Genomic DNA, 16,730 nt, shown 5'->3' on the forward strand with positions numbered 1-16,730 from the left:
TACATCTTGAATATTGATATTAATGTGGAAAACATTCAAAGAATTTTCAACTGCCATGTCAAACAGATGATATAAACTATAGTATGTGGGCATATCTGCTCTGGGTCATCCTGGTACATCTCCACTTTCCTCACTCAGTAAAGTATTCTTTTTCCTAATGAACCCACAGCTTCTGAGTGGGTAAGTCCTGGGCACCAAGCCTCAGATCTTTGGCAAGGTCCAATTAGGAAAGTCACCTTATGGAAACTCCTTATTTATCTGTTTCCACATTGGCTGATAGCAGTACTCTGAACTGCAGCCTAATGACATCAAAGATCGAAATTCTGAAGAGTTGAGAGTAATGAGAAAGATAGATATTTCTCACTAGAATTTGCAAGTTGAAAGGAATGGTATAGTCTTATTTGTGCAGTTAAATATTCCTAGGAATTTATATTCTCAGTGACTCCAGCATATGAAATCAAAGTGATGACTTTTTTTTTTAATTTCTTTTTGATGTATAAGAGAATTTTTAGGCCAAGTTTCTCTTTTTATTTTTTTTTGGGGGGGAGGGGCTTTGTTTTTTTCATATAACAGTTTCAGGATAAACTATTGGATAAATCTTCAGGTGCAGATATATAGAGGCTTCCAAGAAGTTTCATAATATAGAAATCTTATGAATTTTTAAATTTTGACAAATCTCCAGTTTCTTAACTTTGTATAGTTAGGCCAGAGATCTTGCTCTTATTAGGAGTTCAATATAAAAGGAAAACACATGTAAAATAATTGGTTTTGCACTATGATTTTTTTCTCCCAAGAAACCAGTTTCTAATCATTGAACTCAAGTCTTTTATTGAGTATTTAGAAGGTGTACAAACCACTGTGTGAAATGCTTCAGAGACTTAAAGATGAACTAAAAAGTTATACTTGTCCTCAATGATATTATACATAGTAGATCTTTTAATGGCTTCTCTGAGAGTAATTGTGGAGGTACTGATTCCTTCTGCAAATAGATAAATTATTTTATTTAATTCTATGGGCTATCTGATGACAGTTTCTTCACATTTTCCTTAACCAGAGAGCTCTTCCCACTGGGTATTCAGAAAACTCATCCACTATCAAATAATTTTTTCAATTACCTTTACCATTGGTTACCTTTTCCTATCTGTATTTTAAGAATGTTTCCTAAACAGTGTGGTCTGTTATCAATAACTTTTCATTAGGTATGGTTTTCTAAAAATGAACTCTTTAAGTGTAACGTTAGAGAGTAAACTTGTCTCTTTCTTAATATATATATACTCATTAATTTGATCATCATCCCTGCACAACAATGTGTTTGCTTAAAAAATTTTTAAATAGCTTTATTAAGGTATAATTGATATACAAAGAACTGCATATATTTAATATGGAGTTGTTTACTTTTTTGGACTTGATATCTTGCATGAGGAAGACAATTTTTTTACCATAATTATTCAATTCATGATCATAGCTATACTCTGTTACATGTAACTGAGAAAATTGTGATACAGTCCACTCATTTATCATTAGCCTTCTAACTCAGTTCTAGACGATCTATGGGATTCATAGTCTCAACAAATTGTACAGTCTGAGCAAGGACTCTAGGATATTGCTGACTCAAGGAGCATAATCTCTTCTAGAATGGAGGTGGGAGAAGAATGTCTGCTGATAGATTACATTCAAATTGTAGGTGCTATAAAATAGTGGAGCTATAACCTTAACTAACATCTGAACACTGATTAACTTCTTAGAGTAAGTGAATGTATGCCCACTTTTCATAACTATAAGAAGATAAGCAAAATTCTTGACATAATTTCTTTACTGGAACCAGAATATAAACATCCAAACCCATTGCCCAGTTATTCTAAAAAAGCCAATCAACAAACATTCTAATTATCAATCCTAAATTACCAGTAAATATCCTAAAGCTGATTATTTGCATAGCCATTAGCTTAAAACAACACAGTCAAAACTAAATTAACTCCACCTTTCAGGTTTTGATGTTTCATTTTCCAATTAAATCATCCTATCAATCCTATTGGGGTAAATTGGTCCTTTGAACAAGAAATCTCAAAGGACCCTCGTTTACCTTACACTATGGTTTAGACGGAAAACTTAACATTCATAAAACTGTCTCACTCAGAACAATTGTTCCTCCATCTTTTATGACCCCAAACAGGAACTTCTAGATCAAGAATGTGCCTGAGCACTTAAGATTTTCAAATTAGCTTTCATCAAAATTTTAAAACAGTTTTACTTCCACCCGCAGGTCACCCCATTGCACCATCTGGAGAAGCACACAAATCATTATTACTTTTCCCAACAGAATTTCAAGCATGCTGACATTGAAAGCATGACTCCTTTTTCTAACAACAATGTAAAAAAAATGGCTACTGTTAAGTATATATTATGAGGTATGACATGAAAGGGTCTTTCAAATTACACATTATCTCTATTTTGCTGAAACTGAAAGAGATTAAACAACTTGTCAAAGGTCACACAATTAGGAGTTACCTTGTTGCAAAGTTTATATTTTTCTAGTATACTACATCTTAGAATACTGACATCAGGTAATCCCCAGAGCATATACATTTGTTCATTCATTCATTCAGCAACTATTTAATAAAGCCTATTTAGCTCAAACTGAAAGTATAGTTGAGATTACTGATATTTGAGATATAGCCTATGCATCATGACTGTTCATTGCCCTAGCTCTTAATGATTTATCCCTAAATAGGGTTAAATGAACAGAAGTCAGCATATTTGGATCATACTAGGTTAACTTCCCAAACAATTTCTGTTGTGTGTATGGTCTTCCATTTTGAATTGGCCACCATATGAAAACTGGCCTTGTGATAAACATTTTGATAGCTTTTACAAAACAACAGGAGTTACATTGTCCTCTATTTCCTTCAATATTGTTTAAAAAGCTCTACTTATTCAATTCCATTTGGAACTTAACATCAGTACAAAGTTTACATTTTTAGATAAACTCAAAACTTCCTTTTAAAAACTCAGACTAAAAAAATAAGTAAATAAATGTAAATAAATAAAAACTCAGACAAATAGAAACACACTATATTTCCATTTTTTTTGGTCTTTGTTGTCAAGAAGCATAAAGTGACATGTAAATCTCAGTAGCAATAACTGTCTTATTTTAGGTCCATTTGTTTACCTTTTATTCTCTAAATAGTTTTCAATCTCTTTTATAAGTCTAGGTTTTGATTAAATATTGTATTTTTGAAAGTAGATAGGCAACAAATAAACAAAGAAAAAATAATTGGGAATGTTATGGTTCCTTACCCTGTTACATAATTTACCAAAAAAAAAACCCCAGGCTTTTCACAGTTTCCAGCAATGCTTTCCCATGAATAATGTACTTTAGCATTCAATTTCTGTTCACCATTCTACAGTAAGCATAAGATTCTCAGGAAACACTTAGGATCTGGGCACTCTCCAGAAAAATTTCCATGTGTGTGAAAATTGTGGGAAAGTTAACCTAAAAAGAAAAGCAAATTACTGCAAATTCACCACAGTACCAAAAAATGTGCTCAAAACACAGCTCATTAACTCTGCGTGTTCCACAGAGTCATCATTAAGATCATCAGTGTGGGTTAAATGGACAAAAGAAATATCCAACCTGGAAACATATATATTGTATTCTCAAAACCTATATGGGGGTAAAAAATAAACAATCTCTTCAGTATTTCCTTATGACAACACTTACGCTCTTTGCATATTTTAGCGAGAAAGTTTTAAGTATGTAAGAAATAAACTCACCATATCTGGAAGTTCATGAATGATTTGAAACAATGAAATGACTTAGGACAATGAGAAAGTATAAATGTATCCATCCTTAAAGACCAAGAAGAATGACTGCACTTCAGAGAAACCAAAGGCACTTTATGAATTTGTTAGCAATTGCATGTGTTGTTAGAAGTCGCTCTATTATAAAACTTTATTAAAAAATATTTATACTTTTCATTGAATTAGATTTATCCCCTCTGAAAGAATTCATGTTCTTAATAAGTAAATTGGCATCATATGTTCAATATAAAACTGTTGCAATGGGAAAGAAAAAGACTAATTAAAAGCTGGAAGAATTTTATAGTTGGTAAATTAAATTTAAAAAATTACATAAAGTATTAACAAATATTTTATAAAGTGGATATAAATTTTTATATATAGCATATACAATTATATGAAAGTTGTAACAAGTAAGGTGTAAGGGAAGGGCCGAGGGAAGGCAAATGGGTTGTCATTGGTGTTTGCCATATATACATGCATTTATTAGCATCTGTTTTATAAATTCCAAATATATACTAATTATCTATAGAAAAATACTTTGCTCAACGCCCAGAGAAGAATATTTGATATGGACTCACCTGAATGCATACATGATTATCTTTAGAAAACATCGAATCACCTGGTTGCAAAAGAGGCTCGCTTTTCTCACAGCTCTCTTGGCTGATAAGCGTGTCTGCGTAGTTGGGCTGCGGGAAGATCAGGTGACTCTTCCGTGAGTCCGCAGTGAGGGACACCTCGTGCGAATAGGTCTGCAGGAACGCCCGCACCCCGTCCACGCCCACAAACTGCGAGGCGGGCACACTAGCTAATCCGCCTCCTGAAGCCTGGAACAGACGTGACGCGTGCCAATGCCTCAGTCTGAGCGCCAGCAGCACGATGACGAAGGCAAGGAAGACGCAAGAAACAGCAGCCACCGCCACCACGAGGTACAGGGTGAGGCTTGAGGCGTCAGAGTTGTACGGGACCTCCAGGCTGCCTAAGTCAGATAGGATGGCTGGGATACTGTCGGCCACGGCCACAGTGAGTGTGATGGTGGCCGAGAGAGGGGGCTGGCCGTGGTCCTGGACAGCCACCACCAAGCTCTGCTTGATGGTGTCTCTGTCCAGTAGGGCCCGCGCTGTGCGCACCTCGCCCGTGTGCAGTCCCACCGCGAAGAGCCCTGGCTCACTGGCCTTGAGCAGGCGGTAGGACAGCCAGGCGTTCTGGCCCGAGTCTCTGTCCACTGCCACCACCTTGGTCACTAGGTAACCGGGCTCTGCAGAGCGGGGTGCCAGCTCCACGCCGGTGGAACCATCAGTGGGGAGGGCAGGGTACAGAATCTCTGGCGTGTTGTCGTTCTGGTCCAGCACAAATATGCTTAGTGACACGTTGTTGCTAAGCGGCGGGTCCCCACTGTCACGCGCAGTCACTCTCAACTGCAGGTCACGCGACTGCTCATAGTCGAAGGAACGCAATGCGTACAGCACCCCCGTGTCTGAGTTGATGGAGACATAGGAAGACAAGGGCGCTCCCTGGAGGGTGTCCTCAACTAGGGAGTAAGTGACCTGAGCGTTCTTTCCATAGTCGGGGTCGTAGGCGGTCACGGAGACAATGGAGGCTCCTCTGGGGTTGTTCTCTGGGATATAGGCAGTGTAGGAGGAATGAGAAAAGGCAGGTGGGTTGTCGTTGATGTCTGCCACATTCAGTGAGATGTGAGTTTCTGTGGACAAGGACGGACTTCCTCGGTCAGTGACGGTCACTGTGATGTTGTAGCTAGGAACCAGTTCTCGGTCCAAGAGTGTGTCTGTCACTAAACTATAGTAATTCTCATAAGACTTTTCTAATTTAAAGGGCAGATTCCCTTGGATGAAACAGATCACATGTCCATTTTCCCCAGAGTCTTGATCATTTACATTTAAAAGGGCGATTAATGTGCCTCTGGGAGAGTTTTCCAGAACGGAGCTGGAGAGAGAGGTGACAACTACTTCAGGAGCATTGTCATTCACATCCACAACTGTGATCAAGACTTTGGCTCGTGCAGAGTATCCTGCATTATCCATTGCTTGCACTTCCATCTCGTAGAATCCCGATTCCTCGTGGTCCAGCTCCCCTATTGTTGATATTGTCCCTAAATTACAGTCTAGCTTGAAAAGTTGGGCCGCCTTGTTGTCCACATACCGGAAGGAATACATCACTTCCGCATTGGCTCCTTCGTCTGGGTCGGTGGCGTTTACCAGAAGCAGCGTAGTGCCCACGGCCACATTCTCTGGAACGCTGACGCGGTACTCGGACTGAGCAAACGCTGGTGCGTTGTCGTTCGCATCAACGACCTTCACTCGGATGCGCGCGGTGCCAGTGCGCACTGGCTCGCCCCCGTCGGAGGCCGTGAGAACCAGTTGGTGAACCGCCTTTTCCTCGCGGTCCAGGGCTCGCTCGAGCACCAGCTCCGGGTACTTGTTACCATCCGCTTCGCTTTGCACCTCCAGAGAGAAGTGAGTATTGCTACTGAGCTCGTAGCTCTGGAGAGAGTTCTTCCCGATATCGGGATCCCAAGCGTGGGGAAGGGGGAACTGCATCCCAACGGCTGCGTTTTCACTCATTTTTATTTCTAATTCATCTTCCTGGAAGTAGGGGGCATTATCATTGATGTCCTTCACTTCTACCACCACCCCATATATTTTCACTTTATCCATCAAAATCTCCAGGTTTAGTTGACACTTTATGGCCCCCATACAGAGCTCCTCCCGGTCTATCCTGCCCGCGGTGACCAAGCTGCCGCTTCGCAGATTCAGAGCGAAAAGTTGCATCCTACCTCCTGAAAAGATGCGGACTCCGCGCTCCTCCAGTTCCTGGGCCTCCAGCCCCAGATCCTTGGCAATGTTGCCCACCCTCGAGCCTTTCTCCAGCTCCTCAAGAACTGAATAGTGGATTTGAGTGTATCCAGTTTCCCACAGAATCCCCAGGAGTACTCCCAGCAGGACCAGCCCTTTGCAGTCCTGGTGCAGTCGCACAGGAATCATTGTAACTTTTCTGGAGGATTATTTCCAGTTCTGTCTTTGACCACCGAAGGCAAGATCAGCTCTTCCGTCATTAGAATCCGTCAGCTGGGGGACCAGAGCTCCTCCGCTCAGTTTCCTCTGTCCCAGAGGAGATGGTTCGTTTCTATCTGTGCTTTGTGCTTCAGGCGCGTGCACTGCAAGCAGGATCTCGCCGCTTTTCTCTCCCCGATTGGTGAACAGCGGCGCTCAGAGTCTTAACCAATTACTGCACAACCTTGAACTTCGGGAAAGGATTTTTGGATTTTAGACCTTCAATAGCCCCATCTACTGTCCTTCAAATATGGATGAAAATGAAGCCGACTAAAACTACAGTATTTGTTTTAATCGAAATTTCAGTGAGCTTCTTTTTATTTCCCTGAAATGTTTCATATAGGTCCACTTTCTTGAGATTTTCTGTAGATTTTTCCAATGAGCTTTTAAATGAACTTGAAGTTTCTATACACAGCAATTTTATCCCTATAATTTTAGATCACCTGTTTTGATATCACCCCTAAAAGAACATCCATTATGGAACATTTCCCTGGGAGTTTACCATTTTGAGAAATCATGTAAAGAATAATTTAAAATTTCTCACTCAAGTAAAATTTGGGGCAATTTTTGATAGATTCTTAAATCTGCCTAAATGGAAGAACTACTTTAACATGTTGACACTTAACTTTAAAAACCAAATTTTCACAATAATATAAAAATGTAAAAATAAGACATGTGATTGTACACATCAGAATCACAGGAAGTTGAGAAGACACATGAACATGTTTGGAACAAAATGGAATCATTCTAACTCAAATTTACTGGAAATAAGGGTAGTTTTCTAAAACTCTAATACATTATATTTCAAAAGAATTTGTAGAAAAGTTAATAATCCAAAGAATATTACAAACTTACCTTTTTCTGGGTAATAACCTTAATTCCAATTATTGAGAATTACTGGCAATACATTTGCGAGCCTATCTAAATAGAGAAAAAAATTCTCACCATTTTGCTTTCATGAATGCAAATATTTATATTCTGAGGATAACTACATTTAGCAGGCATACCAGAAAATAATATTTTTTAAATTAGAAAGAAATATACAGGCAAATCTGAGAAAAGATTGGAGGTAATATTGACCTACTCAGTGGGATTCAAAGAATCCCTAGCAAATGTACCTGCATATTATAAAATCATCAGTCTTTTTAAAAAGCCCCTTTTCATGCATTTTCCTCTCATACTTCATAGTTAATAGGGTAAAGAAAATTAAAGCAAACCATTTGCAGATGAAAGATATTAACTGAAACTCACGTGAGTAGAAGTAAGAGAGTTAGAGCTTAACTTGTTCTCCTCAGTGACACTTACTACCAAAGATGCTTCATTAGAAAGATCTTGTGGGAGAACCGGTTCTGGCGTCATACAGACAAAATCAAACCTCGTTTTCTGAGAATTGGAGGCATACAGATTGTAAGAATAAGGTAAAGTTCCCTCGCTGTAGTTGGGAGAAACTCCTGGTCCAGTCTTAGAACAGAGACCAGCCTGAAAGCAGCCCCAGGCGGCCGGGTTAGAGGGGCGTCGCAGGCGCAGGGCAATGGCCAGAATCACCGCGAGAAGGAAGAGCACGGAGATCAAGGCCAAGGCCACTACCAGGTAAAACTGCAGCTCAGCTTGGGGATCAGCGGGCATAGGACGGTCGCTGAGATCCGGTAGCGCCTCTTGTAGGCTGTCGGCGAAGACCAGGAGCAGCGTGGCGGTGGCCGAGAGGGGTGGCTGTCCCCCATCGCGCACAGCGACCAGCAGGCGCTGGCGGGCAGCGTCCCTGTCGCCCAAAGCCCTCGCCCGTGCGCAGCCCCAAGCTGAACAGTCCGGGCTCGCTGGCCTGCAGCACGTGGTAGGACAGCCAGGCGTTGTGTCCCGAGTCCGCGTCCACCGCCACCACCTTGGTGACCAGGTAGCCGGGCTGCGCGGCGCGCGGCACCGTGTCGAAGAGCGCCGAGCCGTCGGGCCCCAGCGTCGGGTACAGCACCCTAGGCGCGTTGTCGTTGCGGTCGCCCACCAACACGCGCAGGCTCACGTTGGCGCTGAGCGCGGGCGAGCCCTGGTCGCGGGCCTGCAGCGTCAGCTCGAAGGCGCGCAGCTGCTCGTGGTCGAAGGCGCGCTGCGCGAACACCACGCCGCTCTGCGCGCTCACGGACACGTAGGACGACAGCGCCCGCGGCTCCAGGTCGCTGGCCACGATGGAGTAGGAGACGTGGCCGTTGGGTCCCAGGTCGGAGTCAGAGGCGCTGACTTGGGCGATGGAGGCCCCGGGTGGGTTGTTTTCTGGCACATGGACCAGGTAGGAGACCTGGTGGAAAACCGGGGCGTTGTCGTTGACGTCGCCGATGTGTAGGGTGATGCTTCTGCTGGAGGAGAGGGGCGGTTTGCCTCTGTCCATGGCTGCGATAGTGACGTTGTACTCCGGGGTCTGTTCCCGGTCCAGGGCCCCATCTGTTACAAGCTTGTAGTAATTATTGGCGGAAGATTGAATTTTAAAGGGAACTTTCTCTTTTATGAGGCATGTGACCTCCCCGTTTTCTCCTGAATCTTTATCATGTATTTTGAACAAAGCAATCGCGGTTCCGAGCTCTGCATCTTCAGTTATGGAACTAGACACGGAAGTGAAAACCACTTCTGGGGCGTTGTCATTCTCATCTAGAATTTCTAGTACAATTTTACATTCAGTGGCCATGCCTCCACTGTCCTTGGCTTCTATGCTCATGGTATAACTGCTTCTGATTTCAAAGTCTATAAGGGCTTTGGATTTAATCTCTCCACTCTGACTGTCTAGCATAAACATATTTCCAACATCTCCTAGTGTTCTGAAGGAATAGGTGATCTCTGCATTGATGCCCTCATCCTGGTCTGTGGCTGTCACCTTTAGCACAGAAGTGCCTGAGGGCAAGTTCTCACGCAGGCTAACTTTGTATACATCCTGACTAAACACTGGGGGGTTATCATTTGCGTCAGTGACCTCAATACTGATTTGAGTAGTGCCAGTTCGGACTGGATCACCCCCATCCACCGCTGTCAGGAGCAGGAGATGGGAGCTCTGTCGTTCCCGGTCCAGGGACTTCTCCAACACTAATTCTGGAGCGTTCTTGCCTTCAGTCTTATCCTTCATCATCAGAGAGAAGTGCTCATTATAGCTGAGTTGGTAACTCTGGAGAGAGTTAGCCCCTACGTCTGCATCTATAGCGGATTCCAGGCCAAACCGAGTTCCTGGAATTGCTAATTCATTGATTTGTAAAACAATGCTATTTTGGGGAAAATGAGGTGGATTGTCATTTATATCTTCTATCACCACATTTATGTGAAAAACATTTAGAGGGTTCTCTGCTACAATCTCTAAAGGCAGGACACACAGACGGTTTGGCGGGCAGAGCGACTCCCGATCTATTCTGTCACTCACAAGTAAGTTCCCGTTCTTTGTGTTTATGGTAAAGTATTGCTTCTCTGCACTAACTCTGAGATTGCGAGTCAATAAATCTCGTACATGCAGCCCCAGGTCCTGAGCGAGGTTCCCCACCACAGAGCCCCTGGCCATTTCTTCGGGAATGGAGTAGCGGATCTGCTCTGAGAGCGTCCCGCAGAACAAAGGCAGCAGGAAAGGAAAGAGTACTTGCCGCCTCTGGGTACTGCTGCTCTGCTTCGCCCTATTTCCCATCCTTCTCTGCGCCGCTGCGACCTCCGACGTTAAGAGAAGATGCTTTCTGTACAGTTTGTGTTTAGAACATCCACCACGTAGAAAACTCAAAGCTCCCAGTTTGAAGGCATCCCAATCAGCATTCCAGAATCAGATTTGCCAGAGCAGTGGTCCGTCCGGGCCACTTGCCTTTCAGACTTGCTTTTGTGACTGCGCAGAAAATCACCCTAGTGGATCCTGGACTCCGGTTCTTGCAGCACATTGGCCAACAGCGGCGCTCGGAGTTTATTTAGAAAACTGCAGTCAGAAGCCTTGCAATTGATGGGATTCGGTATTCCGACAGATATGGCTGCTGTATAGGGATCCAGGCAGTTTATGAGTTTTAGATGTGTCTGTTTTCCAGTGTTTACTATCAAAGAAGTTTCCTTAGAGATGGGGCCCTATAGAAGAGCCATTAATCCAGTAATGAGAGAAGTGTCTTTTTCTAATGAGGCAATGCAGTTACTGGAAGAACAAAGCAGTCTTCTCGCCACTTAGAACAAAGACCACGTGGGAAAATAGCCCCACCAAGTGGTATGGGGAGATTTTGACACCCAGTATTAGCTTCGATCTTGTATACAGATAATTTTCCTCTTTCATTTATCAGAGGAAACTGGAGGAGAGCTCAAAGCTTATCTAGGGTATACTCAGGACAAGAATGGTCAATGCCATTCTTGTTATTTATAAAAGACTTATGAAAGGGAATAAGTTTTACATTTTCATCATAAACAGCACATAAAAGCATACCCTAGTGGGTTACCATAGAAATTTAATGACATGAAATGTGAGGGTGTTTTATTTTTATCATTTTATTTAACTGGACTATATGTTATACCTTAACAGAGCTTTATCACTACCTCAAAATAACCTTCTTAATATCAAGTTTCAAAGCCAATCTTTCCTTTTTATTTTCCAAGATCTTGGTTTCCAGTTTCTAACAGTTTAAACTATGTTTTAAAAAATATAAAACACCTCCCTCTCTCAGCAAATACCTCATATGCTTTTTATTCATCTAATTTCAAGTTCAAGTAAAATGTATTCAATCTTTTTTTCTCAGTTTGGATTTCCATAAGCATAATTCTACCCCGATATGCTCAAAACATACTAACATTTTTCTTGACTTCAAGACAAAGTTATGCATCTATTATAAGACTTCCCTCTCCTACAGTTGAAATTCTTTTCCTCTAAACATCAGACATTCAATTTATAGTTAATCACATTAAGGTCAATTCTTAAACGAGAAGGAAAATTTGAAAAGGAACATAACTAGGTAAGTAATTTGAGCCAAATATCTAGAAGTGGTGTGAGAGTATTGGGCTAAATCGATTATGGAGATGATTCCTGTGATCAAATCCCCTAGATAAGTCTCCTTTCCTCACTTGACTTTCCAAGACATTGCTTCAGATAACACATGCAGTACTAGGTAACTTGGGGTTTCAATAATGAGTTGGTTCTGAATATAAGAAACAAGTATACTTAGATATAATGCAAAATGAGTTTACGAAGGAAATAAAGAAGTAATCCATGACTCATAGGCATATTGAAAACACACAAAATTATCTAGAGGCATACCAGCTAAATCAGTTTCTTATATAGTCTATATACCCACTCCATCTCTTATATTAACAGGCTATTCTATATGAATAAATCTGAAAAATGTGAACATGTTTAACAGATTTGAAAATAACTTTTTAATAAGCACTGGATCAAAATTAAGTTATTTCTGTGACTTTACTACATTAAAAACTCTTCAACATAGACACTAAAGTACAAGTAAAAGAATAAAAGAAAATAACACTAGTTCACCAATTCAGTTATTTCTTCAGAACAACCTAATGATTTAACTCTAGAAATAGAAAAGATGCCTAGAACTTAAGAAACAAGGAGTGTCCTACCTTTCCTCTCCTAAGGGAGTCTAGTAATTAAAAGGCAGTCAACATTTCTGTTTCAGTGGGATAAATAAAGGAGACAAAGTCAAAATAATCAACAGGATCTAAACATATTACCAGCCATCAAATATCAAAATATTTGTTTTGTGCTAAGAGAAAAGCTTACATGTGTAAACATGGACATGCGTGTGAGTGTGTGTATGTAAATTGAAAGATGAGCTAGAGAGTATGCTATTGAATCAACAGACTCAAATTTGAGCATTAGAAGTCAAGCAAATAATGGCAGAATATAATTAAACCAGTGGAGGCGATGCAAAGTTGAAACAGGGGAATAAATAAAAAGTGTTTATGAATCATAACCAGTTTACATTGATAGCCACAGACACTGACGATAGAAAAATATTACTAAAATTCAACTTACTGAAAAGCAAGTCATGATAGCTAAACTGGACCTTTGGAATCAAAAGAAAATATACCAGAACTTTAAAAAATGACTTTCACAAAACTTTTCTGAAAAATGATGGTAATTCGATGAAAGGTATAAAGTACACAAACTCACATGTATTGCTCTAAGTCTGTATGAACTGCATATGCTGACCCCCAAAAGTTTTTATAACAGTCTCTCCAAAAACGCCACTTAATAGACTTGTGCAGATACACTAGTAATTGGGACGCAGAAACAAAATCTCACCTGATTACTTGTAGGTTCACACTTGACTACACCGTTAAGTGAATCTTCAACTATCAAGAGAGGCTCGCTTTTCTCACAGCTCTCGTGGCTGATGAGCGTGTCCGCGTAGTTGGGCTGTGGGAAGATCAGGTGACTCTTCCGCGAATCCGCCGTGAGAGACACTTCGTGGGAATAGGTCTTCAGAAACGCCTGTACTCTGTCCACGCCCACAAAGTGTGAGGTGGGCACGCTTGCCAATCCGCCTCCAGAAGCCTGGAGCAGGCGTGACGTGTGCCAGCGCCTCAGTCTGAGCGCTAGCAGCACGATGACAAAGGCGAGGAAGACACAGGAGACCGCAGCTACCGCTACTACCAGGTACAGAGTAAGACTCGAGTCGTCGGGGTTGGTGGGAGACTCCAGGCTGCCCAGATCAGCTAGGACCTCTGGGATGCTGTCGGCTACAGCCACGGTGAGTGTGACAGTGGCCGAGAGAGGGGGCTGCCCATGGTCCTGGACGGCCACCACCAGGCTCTGCTTGAGGGCGTCTCTGTCCAGCAGGGCCCGCACTGTGCGCACCTCGCCTGTGTGCAGCCCCACCGCGAAGAGCCCTGGCTCGCTGGCCTTGAGCAGGCGGTAGGACAGCCAGGCATTCTGGCCCGAGTCTCTGTCCACTGCCACCACCTTGGTCACCAGGTATCCGGGCTCTGCAGAGCGGGGCGTCAGTTCCACACCAGTGGAACCATCAGTGGGGAGAGTAGGGTACAGGATCTCTGGTGTGTTGTCGTTCTGGTCCAGCACGAATATGCTCAGCGACACGTTGCTGCTGAGTGGAGGATCCCCGCTGTCACGCGCCATCACTTGTAGCTGCAAGTCACGGAACTGCTCATAGTCAAAGGAGTGCAGGGCATACAGGATCCCGGTATCCGAGTTGATAGAGATGTAGGAGGACAGGGGTGCTCCCTGTGCGGTGTCTTCAACCAGGGAGTAAGTGACCCTGGCATTCTCTTCGCTGTCCCGGTCAAGTGCAGTCACTGAGAAGAAGGAGGCTCCTCTGGCGTTATTTTCAAGAATGTAGGCTGAATAAGAGGAGTGAGCAAAAGTGGGCGCGTTATCATTGTCATCTGCAACGTCCAGTGAAATGTGAGTTTTTGTAGACAAGGGTGGACTTCCCTGATCTGTGGCTGTCAATGTTATATTGTAGCTCTGGATGTGCTCTCTGTCCAGCACTCTGTTTGTCATCAACTTGTAATAATATCCATAAGTCTTTTCCAAATTAAAGGGCAGATTGTTAGGAATAAAACAAGAGACTTGACCATTTTCTCCAGAGTCTTGGTCTTGCACATTCAGAAGAGCAATTACTGTACCTGGAGGAGAGTTTTCCAGCACTGAGTTAGTAGAAGATGTGATCGTTATCTCTGGAGCATTATCATTTACATCCACAACTGTGATCAACATCTTGGCAGTGGTGGAGAGACCTCCACCATCTTGGCCTTGAATTTCCATCTCATAGAATCTATATTTCTCAAAATCCAGAGGCCCCTGTATTAACACTTCTCCAGTTTGAGAATCCAACTGGAATATTTCAGAAGCTCTGCTTTCCATATCCCGGAATGAATACACCACTTCCCCATTGATTCCCTCATCTGGATCAGTTGCGTTGACCACTAGCACCCGAGTTCCAGAGCTGAGGTTCTCAGGAACGCTCACTCTATATACAGACTGCGTAAATTTTGGAATATGGTCATTTATGTCGAGGACCACCACGCGAATGGGAACCGTGCCCTGGCGGATGGGATCTCCTCCATCTAAGGCTGTGAGAAAGAGGAGGTGAGCAGCCTCTTTCTCCCGGTCCAGGCTCCCCTCCAGCACTAGCTCTGGATTTTTGGCCCCATCGGTTCTGCCTCGCACTTGCAAGGAAAAGTAGCTATTAGAGTTGAGCTGGTAGCGCTGGAGTGAGTTGATTCCTACATCTGGGTCCCTAGCGTTAGGAAGGGGAAATCGCGATCCCGGAGTTGCGTGCTCACTAACTTTTATCTCCACTTCCTCCTCCCGAAAGCTGGGGGCGTTATCATTAATATCCATTATTTCCACTTCCACTCCGTAAATCTTCAGGGTATCTTCTACAAGTATCTCTATATTTAAAATACATGAGGACATCGTCTCACAGAGCTCCTCCCGGTCTATCCTGCCCGCGGTAACCAAGCTGCCACTTCGCGGATTCAGAGCGAAAAGCGGCGTCTTTCCTCTGGAGACAATGCGGACGCGGCGCTCCGCTAGCTCCCAGGGCTCCAGCCCCAGGTCCTTGGAAATATTGCCCACGAAGAAGCCTTTGTCTGTCTCTTCGGGCACCAAGTATTGGATATGCCGGGCCCCAGACTCCCGCAGCGTCCCTAGGAAAATGTACAGTAGGACCAGCCCTCTGCGGTCCAGGCGTAGTAGCTGATTCGCCATGGCTGTGGCTGAGCTGATAAATCCGCGGTTTCTTGAGCCGGTTTTTTCTGACTCAGCTTATGTATCTACGAAGTCCCGGGCCGACTGCATCCAAAATATATTAGAGAGCGAAGAGAAGTCCGTACATTAAGTTTCCAGCATCAGAATCTTTGGGTATCCATCTCACTCTGCTTTGTGTTATAGAGATGGGGAAGGGAGGGACTCTGTAGCGCGCGGCCTCCCATTCCCTGGTTGGTGAACAGCGGCGCCTAGAGTCCAATCTTATTATTGCAACTAGTAAGAAACCCCAACTAATAATGAGCCTGTTCCAGAAGTTAATGAATACACTCACCTCTTTGAGAATCGCACGTACGATATATGTAAAGCTTAAAATCGCAGACGATAGATATATAATGTGATGTTAAAGAGTATTTTTGGAAAGGATTATTAAGAGGGTTTGCTTAAATTTTTTTTTAAGTTTTCAAATACTATGGGAACTGCAAACTTGCAGGTTAGATTAGGTCTCTAGTGATTTTTACTGACTGAAGGAACAGCATTTGTGGATGTGGGTATATCACAGTCCCAACAAAATCATTAGATAAGATGCATGACTATAATTCTTACCTATGTTTCTTTACTGAGAAAAATAATGAAACGTTTGAGAAAATATGGATGGCATTAGGGCTGGCTGTTATATAAAATGCCACGATATAAAAATATAACTGTATTCCATATCCTTAATTAAAAGGCATTCAATTTCATGAAATTTCACCGGAGATTTCTCTATATAGTTACCTTAAAATGTATTTGAGTATTAGAAGCATTTAGTATGGTAAACTTTAGTCTTAACAGCGATATCCATAGGTCTAACCAAGATTTATTTTAGGAACTTTATCAAGAGATTGAAACCAGGATCTTGAAATAATAGCACTATATTAGTACATATTGGCACAACGAAATATAAAAAAACATTCTTTTAACTACTTACCTGTTTAAAAGCCTTCTTATCTGCTTCAACACTAGGAGTTAGAATGCTAGCCAATACCACTGAAGAACTATCTTTGTTGAGAGTATCTTGTGTGGACGGACAATGATCAACAGATGTGAGAAAACTAAATTTGGGGTTAGTTTGATCGCCAGGCACACACAAATTATAAGCATAAGGCAACGTTCCCTCATTGTAGTTGGGGGGAATCTCGGGTCCAGAC

General features: G+C 42.6%; 4 protein-coding genes across 11 annotated transcripts in view; all 4 read right to left on the reverse strand.

Annotated features, from left to right (window-relative positions):
- The window catches only part of LOC102880889 (protocadherin gamma-C4), a 121,391-nt gene that overhangs the window by 54,814 nt on the left and 49,847 nt on the right, over positions 1 to 16,730 (reverse strand). The window contains exon 1 of one of the 8 annotated variants that reach the window (XM_025040754.1): positions 13,114 to 16,495. The exons of the other annotated variants lie outside the window; for them this stretch is intronic. Within the exon in view, the coding sequence (XP_024896522.1) occupies positions 13,114 to 15,543 (2,430 nt within the window). The 5' untranslated portion in view covers positions 15,544 to 16,495. Of the gene's footprint in view, positions 1 to 13,113; positions 16,496 to 16,730 lie in introns of those variants that run through there. 8 annotated transcript variants of the gene reach the window in all.
- Positions 4,200 to 6,833, reverse strand: PCDHGA12 (protocadherin gamma subfamily A, 12). The gene has a single exon (XM_015597927.2). It carries the CDS (start codon positions 6,798 to 6,800, stop codon positions 4,344 to 4,346), a length of 2,457 nt encoding a protein of 818 aa, XP_015453413.1. The 5' UTR covers positions 6,801 to 6,833; the 3' UTR covers positions 4,200 to 4,343.
- Positions 8,080 to 13,105, reverse strand: LOC102883862 (protocadherin gamma-B5-like). Its single transcript, XM_015597981.2, is given in 2 exon segments — positions 8,080 to 8,646; positions 8,648 to 13,105. Coding segments are annotated over 2 exon segments (2,409 nt in total). The 5' UTR covers positions 10,516 to 13,105; the 3' UTR covers positions 8,080 to 8,105.
- The window catches only part of LOC107196476 (protocadherin gamma-B7-like), a 5,100-nt gene continuing 3,970 nt past the window's right edge, over positions 15,601 to 16,730 (reverse strand). The window contains exons 2-3 of the mRNA XM_025040559.1: positions 16,511 to 16,596; positions 15,601 to 15,627 (exon numbers count right to left, since the gene is read on the reverse strand). Of these exons, the coding sequence (XP_024896327.1) occupies positions 15,601 to 15,627; positions 16,511 to 16,596 (113 nt within the window). The remainder of the gene's footprint in view (positions 15,628 to 16,510; positions 16,597 to 16,730) is intronic.

The sequence above is a fragment of the Pteropus alecto genome, unplaced genomic scaffold (assembly GCF_000325575.1).
Source record: "Pteropus alecto unplaced genomic scaffold, ASM32557v1 scaffold78, whole genome shotgun sequence".
In the NCBI taxonomy this organism is placed as follows: Eukaryota; Metazoa; Chordata; class Mammalia; order Chiroptera; family Pteropodidae; genus Pteropus; species Pteropus alecto.